The 17,554-nt window shown below is 37.0% G+C and overlaps 1 protein-coding gene across 1 annotated transcript in view; it reads left to right on the top strand.

Moving 5' to 3' along the window:
• Nucleotides 1-1,036: 1,036 nt before the first annotated feature.
• LOC139966133 (guanine nucleotide-binding protein G(q) subunit alpha-like) overlaps nucleotides 1,037-17,554 on the top strand; it is a 32,542-nt gene continuing 16,024 nt past the window's right edge. Inside the window, exons 1-2 of the mRNA XM_071968855.1 lie at nucleotides 1,037-1,565; nucleotides 15,065-15,249. Of these exons, the coding sequence (XP_071824956.1) occupies nucleotides 1,355-1,565; nucleotides 15,065-15,249 (396 nt within the window). The 5' untranslated portion in view covers nucleotides 1,037-1,354. The remainder of the gene's footprint in view (nucleotides 1,566-15,064; nucleotides 15,250-17,554) is intronic.

Consider the following 17,554-nt stretch of genomic DNA (forward strand, 5'->3'; position numbering starts at 1 on the left):
GCATTTTGGTGCGTTACTTAATCAAATAATTTCAGTCAGCGGAATAGTTGAAAGATAGTTGAAAATATATGAAGCCGGAAAGTAAAATGTAAATTTCAAAAGGAATAACACCGATGGTAAGGGTGACGCATAATCAAGTTGGACTACCCTGACAATATGACAGGAAGGGCGAAACTCGACATTGCACAGGTTTTCAATCCTTGAAACATAAAGAAAATTTCCTTTCATTGGAAGTCAGGAACGAATTCTACGAATTGGTCAATTTCAACGTGTATAGATGTAACAATCAAGGCTAAAGGAAGGCCCTATACTTGAATGACCGAAATGAACTTGATATAAATTCATAATGGAAGACTTATGCCATTATATATTTTACTGTTTTGGTGGGAAAGTCAAGCACCAAGTTACTTTGAACCACTGATAAATTTCTACGACGGGGTTTGCCATTTTTGGAAATCTCGTTTATATTCTTTTACAAAATAGGAAAAGAAAATCTATACAAAAAGGTCTAAGTTACGACATGTGTTTTTTTTTATGTGGATCTAGGTAAATGGGTTTTTGCTTGAAAATTATAGACTGACGCCATCACCTCGCACTTTCAAATTTAAAATCAGACATTCAGGTTTGAAAAGGTATGCAAAATGAAACCTGAAGAGTTATTCATTGTCTCAATTTCTCGATTTTTCGCAAATTTCCCCAATTTTCAAGCTGGATATTTCATGAGAAATAAATAAAGCTTTCATTGCGAGTCTTAACAAATCGTTGTCTTCAGAATCACATTAATATGCGAGGGCCAAGCGTGCCATCCCATAATAGTCTCCCGCCAATCCTAACTTGGCTGTTATTTCTATAACCTCACCCCTACAATTTTAGCAATAGTTTCGTTCTTTTTATCTTGTATTGTTATAAAAATAACCAAAATCTTTAAAATAAGTTCAAAATATGATAATATAATTGAAAAGTGGACAGTATTGTAAATTTATTTGCTTTGAGAAGCAAATAAAACAACTAGGAATTATTTCCAGGGGGTTTGTATTGCTCAGGTCGTATCCCTTCACCACACCCAAGGATGTAGGTCCCCTCTTGGTTTTTCTCGGCGCTTGCAAATTCGTGAACGGAAAATTAGGTCACATCGAAACGTGATCAGAAACAAAAGGGATTCATACCGGAAAATAAGGAGGTGCACTCTCCCGTCTAGAAAGGAGAAAGAATTTTACCCTTGGTATTACCGGTAGATTGGCGACGGCGGACCGCCATTACAGCGTTGTGTATGTTTTGTGTGTGTACGGTTCATCTCGGATGAGTGTGGTATGTATGCGCTGTGAGCACATGCACAACCACCGTGTGTGTACAAATGCCCATAACAGCTAGATTTTCGCCAATCCCTGCTTCCAACATCACTGAGGTTAGGTCATATAGAACGAACGATAGCTTTTTGAAAGGAACTATGGCGTGTTGTTTGAGTGAAGAGGCGAGAGAACAAAAAAGAATCAATCAGGAGATTGAGAAGCAGCTAAGAAAAGACAAACGAGATGCTCGAAGAGAGCTGAAACTTCTCCTACTCGGTAAGTATCTGCAGGGTAGGCTATACAACCTAACGCAAGGTTCGTGTACGTATTTTGGTCAAGCCTATCCTACATTTTTCACAAAACTGCCGTTTAGAGGTTAATATTTTTACAACCAGATTCCTTGCATGACTGATTGTTGGTGGATATTACTAAGTGACGTTTCAACTTCCCTGATGTATACAAATTTACAATTTTTGATGTACAGTTGTCGTTGAAATTTATCAAAACATGATGCAAATCATATATGGCTAAGTAAGGCCTAGCCCTGTTATTTATCCTGTTATTGGGCCTATGCCTAGCCTTGATCTGTTAACACAAATCACAGGCAGCTACTGGTACTACAGCTACGGAGCTAGATATATGCCATATACAAAACCCAGCTGATAAGTCTTAGCTGTAACTATCTTTCCATGTTCATAACACTGCTTAGTAGTTACTACTATCCCTTTTCAATGGCTGATCTACGACTGCTCAACTATACAAACGATAGTGACATTAACATTAATAGTGGTATTGGTAACACTAACAACAGCGTAGCAGCTTATTGTATTGTTAGCCATTGTTAGCCTATATTGTGAAGGACCTAGCCTACCATTCATAACTAACCACAGGCTTAGGAGATATATTTCTGTATGCTTGGATAGCATTATTATGATTATTCCTTTTATACTTATCAGTAGCTATGGCCTTTTTAACATAAAATATCACAACGAAAGTTTGTATGTGATTTTCATTTGATGTGAAAATGAAATCATTGGTGTGAGACATTGATGGACTTTTTATGTGACGTAGGCTTTCTTTTCTTAACTCTCGTAAGTTTGTAGCTTTAACATTTCTGGTGGAAATAAAAAGAAATGATGCATGAAATGTACTGCAGTAGTTGCGTCCTCTTTGTTGTCAGATGTATCTGCTATTTATTCCCAATTTAAATTAATTGTTGATTTAATGGGGGAATTTCTCCCATGTTCCTAGATTTCTTCTATGTACCCGTATGTCAACCTCTTTATCCTCCCACACCTGTTCTTACTCTCTTTTACTTTTCATTGTAAAATATGCACCAAAGATCCCTGAACATTGCAAAACAATGTAAAACTGTTAAAAATATTAGAATACTCATTAAATGATCCCAAAACAGGCTTTTACAGTAATATTTTTTACTTTTTTTGTGTTTGTGAAACAACAAAGCTGCTGTCCTTGTGCACTTAGCTAATCATTTAGTAAACACTATTGTACATTGGAGCAAGAAGTTATATTCAGTAGGAAGACACAAGTTAGGGGAAGCGTGGAGAGGGGGGGGGGGGTATGAGGCTGGTTTGGTAGAAGTGAAGGTAAAAGCTTAAGAGTCAGAACTTCAACATCCAGGGCAAATTTTAATTATATCTCCTGGTTTTTGCCTCAGATAACCAGGTCTTACGTCTTGGTTGTCCTTACAGCTAATTTGTTTGTCCGATAAAAAATTGCAAAATTAAAAAAAAATATGACTAGGATACATACAACTGTAGGAGAGATATGTAGGTTTGAGGAAATGAGCATCAGTGTTCAGCCAGGTAAAATCCACTTGGGGGTTGGATCATAAGCCTAGCATTGTTTTAAGTTGTTACATCAGTATGTCCAAAGGATTGGAGAAGGATCCAATTTAATCATTTTTGCCTATTTGTGGGTATTCCACCTTCCGAAGCTGATTTTGGTTGTTGTCCCAACAGAAATTTGTTTTCCTCGGACAACCATTAATAATTAAAAATTGTTGTTGTGTTTATCAAAAAGGCACCTGTGAAACAGACAAAATGGAGGACCTTGAAACATCCCTCCCACCTAGACTAAAGTGCTCAGAGATTTATTACAATCTTCAAATCATTCAATACCATTGTATGTTGTGATAAGTAGTTGTTATCTGCACGACATATCTTTGAAGTTATCCTTGGTTATTAATGTATTGACTCGTGATTTTGGTTGGAATCAATTATTAAACTGCACATAGTTTGTTTGCACAAAATGATTTCTATGGATTCTAAATTTAACTCGATTATCAAACAGTTATAGTAAATAACAGAAATCAATGGAAAATCTTCACCTTTGTACTCTATTGAGTGCAATTAAAAACTGATCTTGTGACTCAGTACTTTCATTTCCAAATTTTGAAGCATACCATGATCTAACTAAGGTCCCTGAAGATGAACTTATAGGGTTAATTGCATAGGACAGGGAGGGGGGGGGGGAGTAAAAATCTGCTAACAAGAGGGTTCGTGTCCAAGTTCAACTCATGCACAGGGGTCTGCAATGTGTACTGCTAGTATTGTACAATGCTTTGAGCAAGCATCAATATTCCATAAACAAATTAAATAAAGTTAAAAATTAACAGATCTATGTTTTTAAATATGTGAATAGTGAAAGAGAACCTTTTTTACATTCACAATACAGTAGCTCTTAAAGGGTATCTTAAGACTGCCTAATATTGTTTCGCTGTGTAAGTGGACAAACATATGAGGGACTGTCTTTGTTAATGAAAGTATGTGACTGAATTTTCCTCCAACCAAACTACTGGTATATATTCTGATACTAGTATGATTTAATTGACTGGATCCATCCTAGGAACAAAATGATCATACCTGGGCTTGATATTAAAAGCTTGGGTGAGGTTAGTGGTTACTGAATCGCAGAAAATATATTTCTTCCCCATTGTGCTAAGTTTTGTGCTGAACTTACTGTAAAATCAAAATACAAATTAGACATTCCTTGCATCTTCCTGAAGCTACCTCACATGCTTGAGAATGTTTAGTTTGGGATGTCCCAGTTGCCAATCCTGACCAAAGTTCTAATCCCAGGGGCCGTAAATTAAATACTGCATGAGTGAGTTTGTTTACATAGTTGTTAATCATAAGAACGTTATTGTCTGAGACAACCACGGGCGTGAGAATGATTGTTTGGTTATCAGTGTACTTCGTGGTTCATTATCCATGGATATGAATATTACAAATAGAACATTAAACCTTATCAAATCAAAAGTTATATACACGGTTTGCAATTAATAGTGTGGTTATGTATACGTGCATGTGTTTCAAGGTCTGTAAAAGTGCATAGTCTTACAGTTGCTCCCAAACTAGAAGGTACAGTACAGGCTCCATGTGTGACAGTCTTTCCTTATCAATGATGTGCTACAGTTTGTAAGTTAGTCACTGTCAAGTAACACTTTCAAAATTTGTGGTACCGTTGCCTTTACAAAAATATTTTATTTGGATTGGTTCCCCAATGCTAGTCTCTCTTTAGTGTACATAGATGTACAATGTATTGATCTGTAGATAACACTGCTTTGGTGTCCAGTGGTGCTATGTTTAGACTGCTTTGTTACAGTGCTTGGTCACTGATTTCAATGTGTAGACTTCTTGTATGAAAAAATCATCACATAAACATCCAGCCTACGTAGGTGTAGAGTGTGTGATTTTAACTGCATTGGGATGGAAGAGAAGTTTACGGAAATCACTGTGGAACTTTGAATTATATGTTTAATCATTGTCATATTGTCAGTTTCGTTATAAAACCAGCTGAGCCAAATTGAAGCTCTTAGAATCCTAGTTCAGTGTTTCCATACATTTGTAGTATTCCAAGTAAAATCATTGTGCATAGCAAGGTACAACAAAGAACAAAAACTACTCTAAGTACTGTACTGTACTTGCCTATTGCCCGTTTGTACCATAAGGCAGAGTATTTGTACTGTAAATCTATCAGTGAAGGTACTGGCTATTTCAAGCTTGGACAGCCCTCACATTGCAAAAATACATAGCGGGTACAGTAGTGCTGTTTTAGTGGCCAGAAGCTAATATGCTAAATGGCAAGCCTACTGTGTTTGTCGTTACACCTTGTGGCTGGGATGTTAAACTTGGACAGGTAGGTTCTATGACTTATTTATTTACAAACATGGATTTGATTTTAGCCACTATTGAGTGGCACTCGGTTGCATGTATAGCACCCCACCCAGCTTACTAAAGCTGTAGGACCATGGTAGGACAAACTAGGCTGGATGCACAAATTCTTGCTTATCGTGTTGGTGACAGTATTTATTGACAAAAGGTGTTTCAACTTCTTTTGAGTGTGAAGAGTAGTACTGTAGCTATTTGTTGACAATTTTCTGAACTGTTCTGTCAGCATTTTAAAGTAGGCTCTTGAAAAACTTCTTTTTGTATCTGACTTCTGTAGAGGAAAATGTGGTCATAAAGTTGCTGATTTTGGGTTTTTTTGTTGGGTGGGGTTGCACCCATTGCAGTATGTATATTAAGCTTATTTTTCAAATGGCATCCAATTGAAAAGGTATGCTACTTTGCTGATTTATGCACACAACTGTTCTACGGTTATTTGGCCAAATTCTACATATATTTTAGACTTAGAAGGTGGAAAAACATGTGAAGTTTGCAATCTTGCAAATGATACTCAAGTCTAACACTGACTATTTTGGGGACATTATGTAGGCCTATTATTTCTACAAAATGGAGAAAATTGCAATAGAGGATGAGTACCCTGTAGCAGCTGAAATTACAAGGTCCTACACACACTGCCAACATTCACTCAATAACAGATATTTGTCTCTTCTCCAAAGTTTTTTCTGTCCAAAGTAAGTATTCAGATTTGCAAAGGTCCCCTCCTTCTAATCTGGCTGCTAATTCAAAAGCGACATCAATGGATAAACAGTGCAGCCCAATGGTAGAATTGCCAGGGTAATATGCCACTACCTCAAGTAGTGAATATGGTGAAAACAGGACACCTTACAGTATGTGGGGTTTCTATCCTGTATCTGTTAAATTATTTACATGTGTAATGTGGGCCTGTGTGATACTAGTCATAGAAATGATAGAAGAATTACTTTATTGCTCTCTGCATTTAGAGAACCTTAAGTGTTTAATCAGTATAACAATTTTTTTTTGGCCACTACTTTACTTGAAGGTAACCTTACAGTGTAACAATACTCTAGTGTAATCGAATCAAAGTTGTACATTGCAAATTGGACACAGTGTCAAGAGCTACCTGTTCCTCACTTCCTGTCTCCTAACAACCATAGTACTCTCTTTTTCCTAAGTCTAAAGTAGAGGTTGCTTTCATGCCTTCCCCCTCGGTAACCTTCCTATTGCCCATGGTGAGCCCTGGCCATATTTGATACACTTTGTATAGGTCCTTAGATTAGTATTTCCATGAGGATAAAGAATCCAACAGAAGATCATTGTAATCGCTATCTGTGATGATCGCGGATGAACAACAGCATTAAGTCATCCCCTCAAATTTGCTGTTCGACAACCAAAAGGGGAGACATGGTTGTCCTTAAGGTCCTTAAAAATTTGCCCTGCTACTAACTATAATGATCTGCTGTAGACGTTGTACAGTACTTATCTAAATTGCAAGCTGCTGTAGCGATAAAAACAAAAGTTTTTGTACATTTCTATATTTAAGGCCCGAATAACTAGATGTTCTTACATGGTCCATTAAATCACCACAGACCAACCACTGCTGTGGTCTTAATTCACTTTGTACAGTTTGTGCTGAAGCTTTCATTCCTGCAATACAGACGCTGTATCACTTGATGATGTACGGTATGTTTCTGTACCAACAGTTTATTATTCACTGTTACAAACCTCGACCTGCTGCCTGCTTCCTCTCCCCTGCACTGTTTGTTCGTTTCTAATTCTCTTTGTTCGTGTGTCTGTTGTGTTTACATTGTGGGAGAGTAGTTATTGTGGCTACTTTAAACTAAACTAACATCTGAGGAGAGTGTTTTATTTTGTGTACACTGTGAGAAAGCATCCAGCAAAGAAATGAGTACAGTAGACAGTTCCATTGTTTATTATAGTACTTTGAAAGGATGACTGTCTCCAAGGAGAAAAAACTGATATTGCTATTTCTCATACAGGCTGCAAATTGACTTAACATGAATGATGGATCATAACAGGTGAATAAGTTTGTATTCTAAGCACAGCCTGCCAAGATTGCTGCTGCCACCATCATTATCAGGCATGAGCTTGGGTTTAATGGTCAGGTGACCCTAGATCACATGATAGCTGTACTGTACATAACTTGGCACTGTCACACTCATAGTCAGTTTTCACATATTGACTTTCATGTGGGCGCAGTTATTTTTGTGTATTAAAAGTAGTTTATAGTCCATACCAGATCCTTACCTAACCCATTCAAGCTCAATTTTTTTTTGAATGAAATCCTTAATTTTGTTTATACTAAATTTGTTACTAAACTTCCAATAGTAATTATATTTGAAATTTTTTTTTTTATGGGAATTTGCCAATTGTGAATAATAAGTTAAAAAAAAAACTGGCGGGCCATGATATTTTTTTTATCATGTGCATTTAATCATTACTTACTTGGAAACTAATACTGTTTGGTTCAGGAAAGTTGGAATATTTCTCAGCTCGGTCAATGTAATCATGTTTCGTGTAATATTCTGTAGGTTTGGTTAAATGATCATAAATTGGTACCCACACAGGACATGTTGCTTTCAGGCAGAATGTTACCACAATTTGCAACCATATATGATGTACATGTGACAGCAAACCCATTGAACTGAAAAATGTTTGCCATGACAAACTGCTGTGATTGGAACATTCCCTGGCTACTATAGAAACCATTTATATTCTTCACTGTTTCATTTGGCTCAATTGTGACCACTTTTTGCCACTTACTATAGAAACTCACAAATCAATCTTTATACCCTTAACAGTTTCACCTGAGACCTTATTGCATTCCGTATTTTTGTGCTTTCGAACGATCCCCGAGAATTTTCTCCACGCAGTAGTTGTACAAACTAACTGACCTTGGGTATAGGCTACTTTTTGTGTCCTATATGTATGACAGGCTACAGCACTTACTGTGTATGAGAATAGTGTATATAAGCCTAGGTAATAGAGCTTTTCAATGGACGAAAGTTACGATCAAACAATATAAATGAGAGTACAGTTTTCACAAAGAGTTTAGTCCTAGCCTTGATGACTGAGTTGGAAAAGAATGAAAGCAAATACTGTACAGTTTAAGATGGCTTGAGAATGCCTCCTGTATAGACAGTATGCTGTGGCATGAACCTTGGCTATGGCCTGCAGCAAGCTATCTACAGTAGGATACAGCCTAGGTCTAGACTACTGTATTTATTGTTGTAATAAAATAATAGTGCCCATGTACTACAGGCCTTTAGTGTAATTGAATTTTCAGTTAAATCAAAATTAGAAAACTCCAATGGAAGTACTGTACTTTTAGTTATCACAACTACTTGCTACCTTATATTTCTTTTATCATAAGAAATGGGTTAAACATTCTTGATTGTGGCATTATGGAGAATAATATTATTAACAAGTGCAAATTTATGCTTTGCAATATATTCAATCCAGTTGTCATAACACTAAATCCCCATAGGTCTACATGTGTCTGATAAATGTTACAGTATACCATACTTCAAACCATTTGGGAGCTTTTTCAATTTAAATGGTCCCCTTTGCTAGCTTATATGTATGTCTGATAGGACAGATCAGAGAGGGGGAAGGGGAGACAATCATTTAGGTTTCTGAGCTTAATAACTAATTACTTCATTTTTGTCCCAGAAAATGCCATTGTGCCAAGCAAGCAAAGACTGGTGGCAGAAACTACAATTTCAATTTTCTAGTGGCCCCCCTAATTTGAAATATGCTCACTATTGTGTGCTAGGAAACAGCACCCCTTGATTAACATTGCTAGCAACAGGGTTGCTGATTTTGTTTTGCATGTTGTTATCGTGTGTGCTACTTGTAAGAGGCACTTTTTAATCATACACACTGACTTGTGTGTTTAATTGCTTTGTGCGCAGTTGCAGAATGATAAGGAAAAAACAAACGAAGAAAACGAGAGCAAATTATGTCATTCCAAAGTGCATAGTATATTTATTCACCTTTGAAAAGATGTTGTCCCATCTGGCCACCTACTGTTACCAGTAGCAAAAAGTTTGCTCCATTGGGAACATCTCCTTTGTACTTACTGTGTTGTTAGTATTAGTTGCATAAAATTTCCACCAGGAGCACCCAGCTTTAACGACATATGGTGGAACAATACACAAAATCTTTGTACTGTATGCCTGGTGACTATTGATGCAGTTATTACTGTAGACCAATTTGTGTATTTACAGTATATATATATATATATACATGTGTATATATTTTTATGTATATAACTTGTGGTATTGTTGTTGTTGCAGGTCAAAAGTCATTTAAGGTCACCAGAGGCCAAAGTGTAAAGGAGTATAAGATCACTATTCTTTGTGTGAAGGTCAAAGGTCATTTGAGACCATCTAAAGAGGTCAAAGGACTTCCTTTGTAAGCATGCATCTTTGGTGAAGTTTATTCTAGTGTAGGTTAATATTGTAGAGGTTTGACAACCTTGTAGTTGTAGACATAATAATCACAAAAGTATAGCATGGACAATGATCTCCTTACTTGACAGGGAAGTACAGTAGGTCCTGCATTTTTGCAAGAATCTTGCGGATCACTTGAAGTCAACATATAAGAATCATTGAAGTGTTACTCTTTAGTGTGCTCATATAAAATGTGGCAAAGCATCTCTAAGCCAACTTGCTTTCTGGTTCTGGGTAGTGGCTATAGTGTAAGTACGTAACCAGGGCAAAATGAGTATGAGCTGACGTTCAGTGCCCTGTCCTATGAGGCTCATTACTGTATAGCACATGTTAAATTGACAAGAATTCTACCCAACTGTGATGGACCATAAAAGTGCCGGTCGTGGCATTCGGGGAGTTCTGGCCGGAATAGTATGTTTCCCATTAGTACTGGCCGGTAAGACCCGGGTGCTGGTTGATGTTGACTTGGCTAACCAGTGTACCTGCAGCACACCACTTGTAATCGTCACCCATCTGGGAACAATATCAAAATTCAACACGAGCGTACATTGCTACATTAGGTAAGAATAACAATCAAACTACAGTATTAAAATTTTCCGGAAATGTAGTGAGGATGGTATTGAAGAACTTAGCATGCATAGGCTCCGGATGTGTGACCTGATTAATTCACTTTGGCTTCAGCTTTGAGTACAATGTTTCTGTACCCTGCTGTGTTGGACGAATCTAACCGTAACAGTAGTTACCAAGTTTGCAATCTGCATTATTGTCCTTGCCGGCTTTGCAGTCCGCGGTCCCCTCACAGTTGCGCAAGGTCAGGAAGAGTGACTCCATGGTCGGTAAGAGTGACTCCATAGTCTGTAGGAATGACTCCATAGTTTTCCCTTTTGGGATACAAAAATGATGACAAATCAATGCAGATCGCAGCTCTTTAAGTTTCACTGATTTGACGAGTGATTTGCTTGACTTCATAATCAACTTCATATTGTCAAGGCCAAGTGACTTTCAATGATATACAGTACCCTAATATTCCATGAATCTGAAGAAATTGAGGCAACCTTGAAACAAGAAGGTAGTGTTTTTCTTGAGCATTTTGTTAGTTTCACCATTGATTTCACATTGTGCAGCAGGTACAGTTGGAATAATTAACTAGCTTTTTAATATTGTGCTATATGTGTGCATTAGAAACTAAGGTCATATTCATGGAATTGCCCTAGTTTTGGTTTACTTCTTGAAGAAAAATCTTGAAGTTTAGTGATTCTATCTATAAAGTACTTGTATATTGCTATAATTAAATTGAAATTCATTTGTCTGTGTTTTTTATTGTGTGTGTACAGTTTAAGATTCCTACTATATGTGGATCCAATGCATTCTAATAGTTGGTGTGACAACCTGCAATGGTCTTTTAACTTTTATTAAATCCTACAACTTGGATGCCTGATACTGTACAGTGTACCGTGAGTGCCTGTAAGGTAACAGTACAGTAGTCGGCTCTCAATACCTAACTGTTTTATAGATCAGTTAATATCTGATCAGATCGATTTGAGCCTCTTTAAAAACCAAGTGTGTTGATTAAAGGAGATGTTTTTGTTTGTTTGGCTATTTAATCATGAAAGCTTATAGTTTAGAAGTCCTCAAAGAAAGGTTGCAATTTGTAGAACTACGACATCCACCCTGAAGAACTCATAGCTGATTTCTGGTCAACCTGTCATGGTAATGTCTATTTGATTCAGTCAAAATGGAATGCTGTAAGTCACAGTAACACCAATGTAATGAATTCCCAGTACAATCCACACAGTTGACAAAATCTTGATTGTATGTGCAGTATGTATAGTATATATATTGCTGTAGTCTTTACAACTGTTCAGTTTTTGTGTAGTTATCTTTGAAGACTGAAGTCTGTCGCATGTAAAATTACTGTTGTTTGCAGTGTCAAAAACATATACACATCTTACAATTTTGAAAGCAATTGGACCAGTTTTTTGCATAGCAATCGGTGACGTGATACTGGATAAATAATTACCTGCAATGCTCTATAACAGGGTTGTCCAACCTTTTGCAGAGGAGGGCCACATGGAATGATTATGATGAAGGAGGGGGCCGCATGAACCCTACGCTCGATTTTTTGCGCGAAGCCCAAGGCAACAAAATGTGAGCACTGCGCGGAGCTCACTGATTTATTTTCCTTCCTAATAAAACAGATGAATAAGTCCAGCCGGCACCCCCCCCCCCCTTCCCTCCGCTGAGAGAGTGTCACACAAACTGACCTGCATGCAGTTTTTTTGGACCCAGAAGGTTCGAATGATTGATTATAAAGCTTCAAATTGTTATCAATAAATCTGCTCACTAAATTTCACACCGTAGAGCATCTCTGGCGGGCCGGACGCAACCCTGCGGCGGGCCGGACTGTGGCCCGTAGGTTGGACAACCCTGCTCTATAACATCTGTGCAATTTGATGATTCTCGGTTTAACTTGCAGATCTGTAGATATTGAAGTGCCAATCCTTAAGCAACTTTTCATTAGCAAGTTATGGATCGTTTGATGCTATGCAGAAATTTTGCGTCCCACAAAATTGTTTAACCTGTTAAGTTTTTGCCTAATTTTGTCGTACTTGGGTTGATTTTGGTGGTGGTATAGTAACAATGTCTATGTTTTCCTTTATCATCAACAATTTTTCCACAACATTATGAAAAACTCATTTGAATATGTGACATTTCAAACAAATGAGCTGGCTTTGGATGTAAAACAGCAGACCAAGGCGGAACGCTGAACATAACATATATAATGATTACATCTTCAATCAAACTTAACAAGAATGTGAGTTTTGACTCAGGGTTTTATAAAGCTACCAGTTCTTTCCAGGTTGTTTGTTTTGTTTCAAGTAAAAACTGGAATAAACCTCGCCCAAATTGGAATGAATGTTGACTAGAGAGTCATTGTTACATCATGAGACCTTTCCTTTTAACATTAAATGATATTGTTAGTTTCACAAAAGTTATGGCAAAGAAAAAAACTGCTGAAATTTTTTTTGGAATGAAAGCAGTAGACATCATATGTTGCGCCAATATACAATATCACGATACTTTAGTTGTAAAGACATAAAAGATAAAACTTAAAAGAAACTGGGTGAGTTTGGAGAATATTCTTTGCAAACCTGAGTCTGAACAGTACCTTGTAAGATTTTTGAATCTATGGGTGCTTTTACACTAGATCCGGATCAGATCTCAACATCAGGGTCTGATCTTGATGTTGAGATTACGGCTGTAGTGTAAACGCAGTTCAGATCAGAATCTGATCCTCCTAGCTTGATGCTGGCAGAGACCAGGATCTGATCCGGACGTTGAGATCAATTTTGCAATGTAAACACTTCCGTATCAACAGTGACCCGAGATATCCGGTGAACTCATTTCGTCACATGCACTCTCGGGTGGAATTCCAGTTCTGTATTAACATGCATGTGCTAATTCCTATGTAGTTTGAGTGAGTATGGGCCCTGCATAGCATAGTATTGTCACTCTTAGGCTATACACCATGACAACGAAAGTTTTGGAGTATACGTACTACGCAATCCGCGGCTGGGCATGACACAATTCCAATCCAACATCCGGTTCGTAGCGGGGAGGATCAGAGTACGACTGAAGTGTAAATGCGTCCGGATCAATGCATAAGTTTACCCCATGGAGAGATGATCTTCTGATAACACCAGGGGATCTGATCCGGATCTAGTGTAACAGCACCCTAGATAAGATTCCAGGTGTTCTCATTAAGACATGTCTTTTTCTTTTTTCGCTTTTTCTTTCACCTTTCTTCACTTTTCTTTTTCACTTTTTTTCCCACTTTTTCTTCCACTAAGTGAAAGTCAGAGTGTCAGTAATTACAGAGTATGATTCCATCCATAACATTATGTAGGCATTTTCCCATAGTGGTATTACTTTAATGGTTACCATTTATTTCACGGTTGTTGTACTGTAGCTAGACATTAATTCAGTACAGTACTAGGCTACACCTAAATGTACTATACAGTGAGTGTTCCCTGCATTCACAAAGTCACAGAGAACGGGAGATTTCAATATGCCAAATACTGTGTGCTGGCTGTCTGCGAAAACCAGTGTGTAATTAAGTGCTCTCGCACAGGACTGTACAGTACTAGTAGTAGGCAAGGTTAATACAACATTACCAGGATTCCTGCTGCTATGACAGTGGCTATGTACAGTGTAATAATTTGCCATTTGGGAGGTTCTTCTTGGTATTGTACCTTGACAATGTATAGGAGTAGTCAATGGGGCATTCATTGCTGTGTGGAATGTACAGTACCATTGAGAGAGTACTACACAGTGTGGTGTTTTCTATACAGTACAGATACTGTGTTGTATGGATATGCATAGTCTACAGGATTGAGTGGGTTTACTGAAAGTGCAGAACTAAATGGATGGTGTAATAAATGTTATGGTGTTTCTTTGTGCTAGTATGAGAGATGTATACTACGACAGATTTTATTTGTTTCTCTTATTCTTTAAGCTGCAGAGTTCTTCATTTGTGTGTGTGGAATGGAAGAGTTGTATAAGAGGTTACTGTATATGGGCATAAGCAGGGATTCTGCTATAATGCTACTGAAGAACTGTATGGTTAAAAAACATAAAATAAACAAAAGCATTTTATTGTATGAGTATCATGAATTTTGCACAAAGATTGAAGAGTGGAGGAGATTAAACAGTAGTAGATCTACTGTATGAATTGTATGTTGTATACATGTGTATTTTAAGGAACTGTTATACAATTTTAGAAATGCAACACAGGACCTTATACTACAACAGATACTTTATTACAGTAGATGTGTACATCAAGATACAGTAGTCATATATCGTAGAATTCTTGACTTTTAAATGTTACACTGTGCATTGTAAGTCCCCAGGGGGGACGGAAAATTCCAATAGATTTTCTAAACTACTTTTTTGTCAATTATGCGTCATATCTAATATTTCTGTGCTTTTGTCTAATAATATATGTATACACTATTGTACCCATTTCTTTTGTGATTTCTTTCATGGACTAGATTTAGGCCTTAAACAGTCATGTATATCTTGATTCAAAAAGCTATTGACTTTATTTTTTTAAATTTTCTTCCCATCACAGGCACAGGCGAAAGTGGTAAGAGCACATTCATAAAACAGATGAGAATTATTCATGGGGCAGGTTACACAGAAGAAGATAGGAGAACTTTCACCAAATTGGTGTACCAAAATATTTTTATGGCTATTAATTCAATGATCAGAGCCATGGATACACTCAGGATTCCGTATGCAGATCCAGAAAATAAAGTAAGTTTAAGCGATACCGTGCTTGCTTTTAATCTCCGTTGCCCCTGCTCAGATTAATCAATGCATGAATACAATTTCTGTACCATAATTATATATATAATAGTAGGCCTAGTCAGCAGCAGTAGTCAGCCACTCTGGAAGGAGGAAGAAGATGTAAGACGAAATACAGGATAAACTTTGCAAAGGTCTTGTAGATGAAACAAGGTGGCAGTCCCAGGATTATCAGATCTCATGGACCCCAGATTTCTGACTGCTAAAAGATGATGGTATCACCTTGAAGTACAGTGCTTGAGCTTTTACCGTTCGGGTAGAGTTTGCGACACACCTCTTTGAAACTTCTCAACTTCATTGACTTTATACTTTGCCAAAAAAAATTAGAATCATGTTACAGCTCCTACACAAAAAGGTAAAGGATCTTGAAATAGAACAATGTTTGAGTAAAAGTACTACATGTACAGTACCCATGAAAATGCACATACCACAGAAAAAGAAATTTCCCCCCAAATTTTTTTAAGCAAGGTAGGCATTTCATCCCAAAGATTGGTTTGATGACCACTGTGATGTCATCAACCTATAGGCAAACCAACTTACATCAACCCACCAAGACTGAATTACATGTTTGAAAAACACTGTACACGTGTTATATGGAGTTTGTTACACGGTTTAGAGCCTCTGAAGTTCATTGATCTTGCCACGTCTGACATTTACATTGATTAATACAAGCTGAACATTGATTCATTATTTCCTAGGTGGTTAAGTCACTTTTAGCCACGTTTTCATTTTGGCATGTGTACATAGCAGCCAAAAGAATAGTTTCTGTTTTTCTTGGGCATGCAAGTACAGTAACCTATGCAATTTGTTTGTGTGTGTGTTGTTGATGTGAGGTGAGATCATTAACACTATAGCTCAAAAAGTGTATCATCCTTGAACTGCATATTTGATATGTAGATATACCGAAGAACAAGTACCATGTTGTTTTATGTAGAGGTCAAAGATTACATGAGATCGAAAGAGGTCAAAATTTGAAAACCTTGTTGCCTACGGTTCATATCCCTTTTTCACTAAGTGGAATGAAAGGAAGTTTATTTTATCATTCCAGTTGTTATATTCTACAGTAGATTGAAGAAGTTAAACAAGTCATGTTTCATCTATGATTCTTTTCCGATATTCCCCACTTTGGGCTATTTTTCAAAACTAGACGGTACTGCCCAATATTTTGTATGGCAAATCTGAACATGATCATGATCGGTACACTACTGTATCTGTATCCTGTATACTTCTTTAGTGTGTTGCACAGTAGAATATATACTAAAATGTGGCTCAATTCACACCAGAATTGAAATATCTACCTTGTACAGTACTATATCACCAAACATACTGTATATTCCTTTTTGAAAAATTGATATGTATACGTAATAATATAGAAAATTATATCAGCTGTCCTATCCATCAGCTGAGTGCAACTGGAAGTAATGATTTAAAACTTTGGCATTTTGCATAAATGCCACAGTTTCTGACTGTAAAAGCATTTTTTTAAAATATTTCTTAGTCACATACAGACTTCACAGAAACACACACACACATATATATATATGTATGCATAAAATATCCATTATTGAAAGTTTCATAAAATGCAGCTTATATGGTAATGAAGAAATATACCTTGAACTATATGGATAATTTTGTGAAATGGGACTACCTAAGTTTTCATATTTTAAGAAAGAAATGTGAAATTGTGTCAGTCTTTCTGATTGACATTAATTCCTCCACCTAAAAATTCAGGGTGACTTATTTGTGTCAGTTTCATCCTAATACTGTACAAAGGTAATGAATGCATGAATACAGTGGTTTACATAGGGCTGTGCATACAGCTTGTATCCACTGTGTATAGTATCACACAATAGGTATTATGCAATTCAAGTTAATTACCATCATTTCATCATAGGATAGAAAGGTGCTTCACAAGAGCTTTAGCACCATAATATAATAATAAAGCAGATCTACAGAACAAACTGAGGAAAGTAATTGAAAGGAGATGTAAACTAAAGAAGTGAAACAAAGTGAAAAGAAGTGAAAGTGAAACAAATACTACGTGGATTGTAGTATGGAACATACTGTAGGTTAATGCTGCATTATAGTATCCTTCTACTGCTGTCTATTAAGGCTTAGGTTCAAGTCAAGTCAGAATACTGACTCTTGCTTGAAAGTCTGGTAATGACTTCCCCTCATTTGGTGTTGAGAGTTTCCTTCAGGTTTTTCCACTTGAATGCAAGGAAATGTGCCAAGAATCCACTGTTAATCCATT

The sequence above is a fragment of the Apostichopus japonicus genome, chromosome 4 (genome assembly GCF_037975245.1).
Source record: "Apostichopus japonicus isolate 1M-3 chromosome 4, ASM3797524v1, whole genome shotgun sequence".
NCBI classification, from domain to species: domain Eukaryota; kingdom Metazoa; phylum Echinodermata; class Holothuroidea; order Aspidochirotida; family Stichopodidae; genus Apostichopus; species Apostichopus japonicus.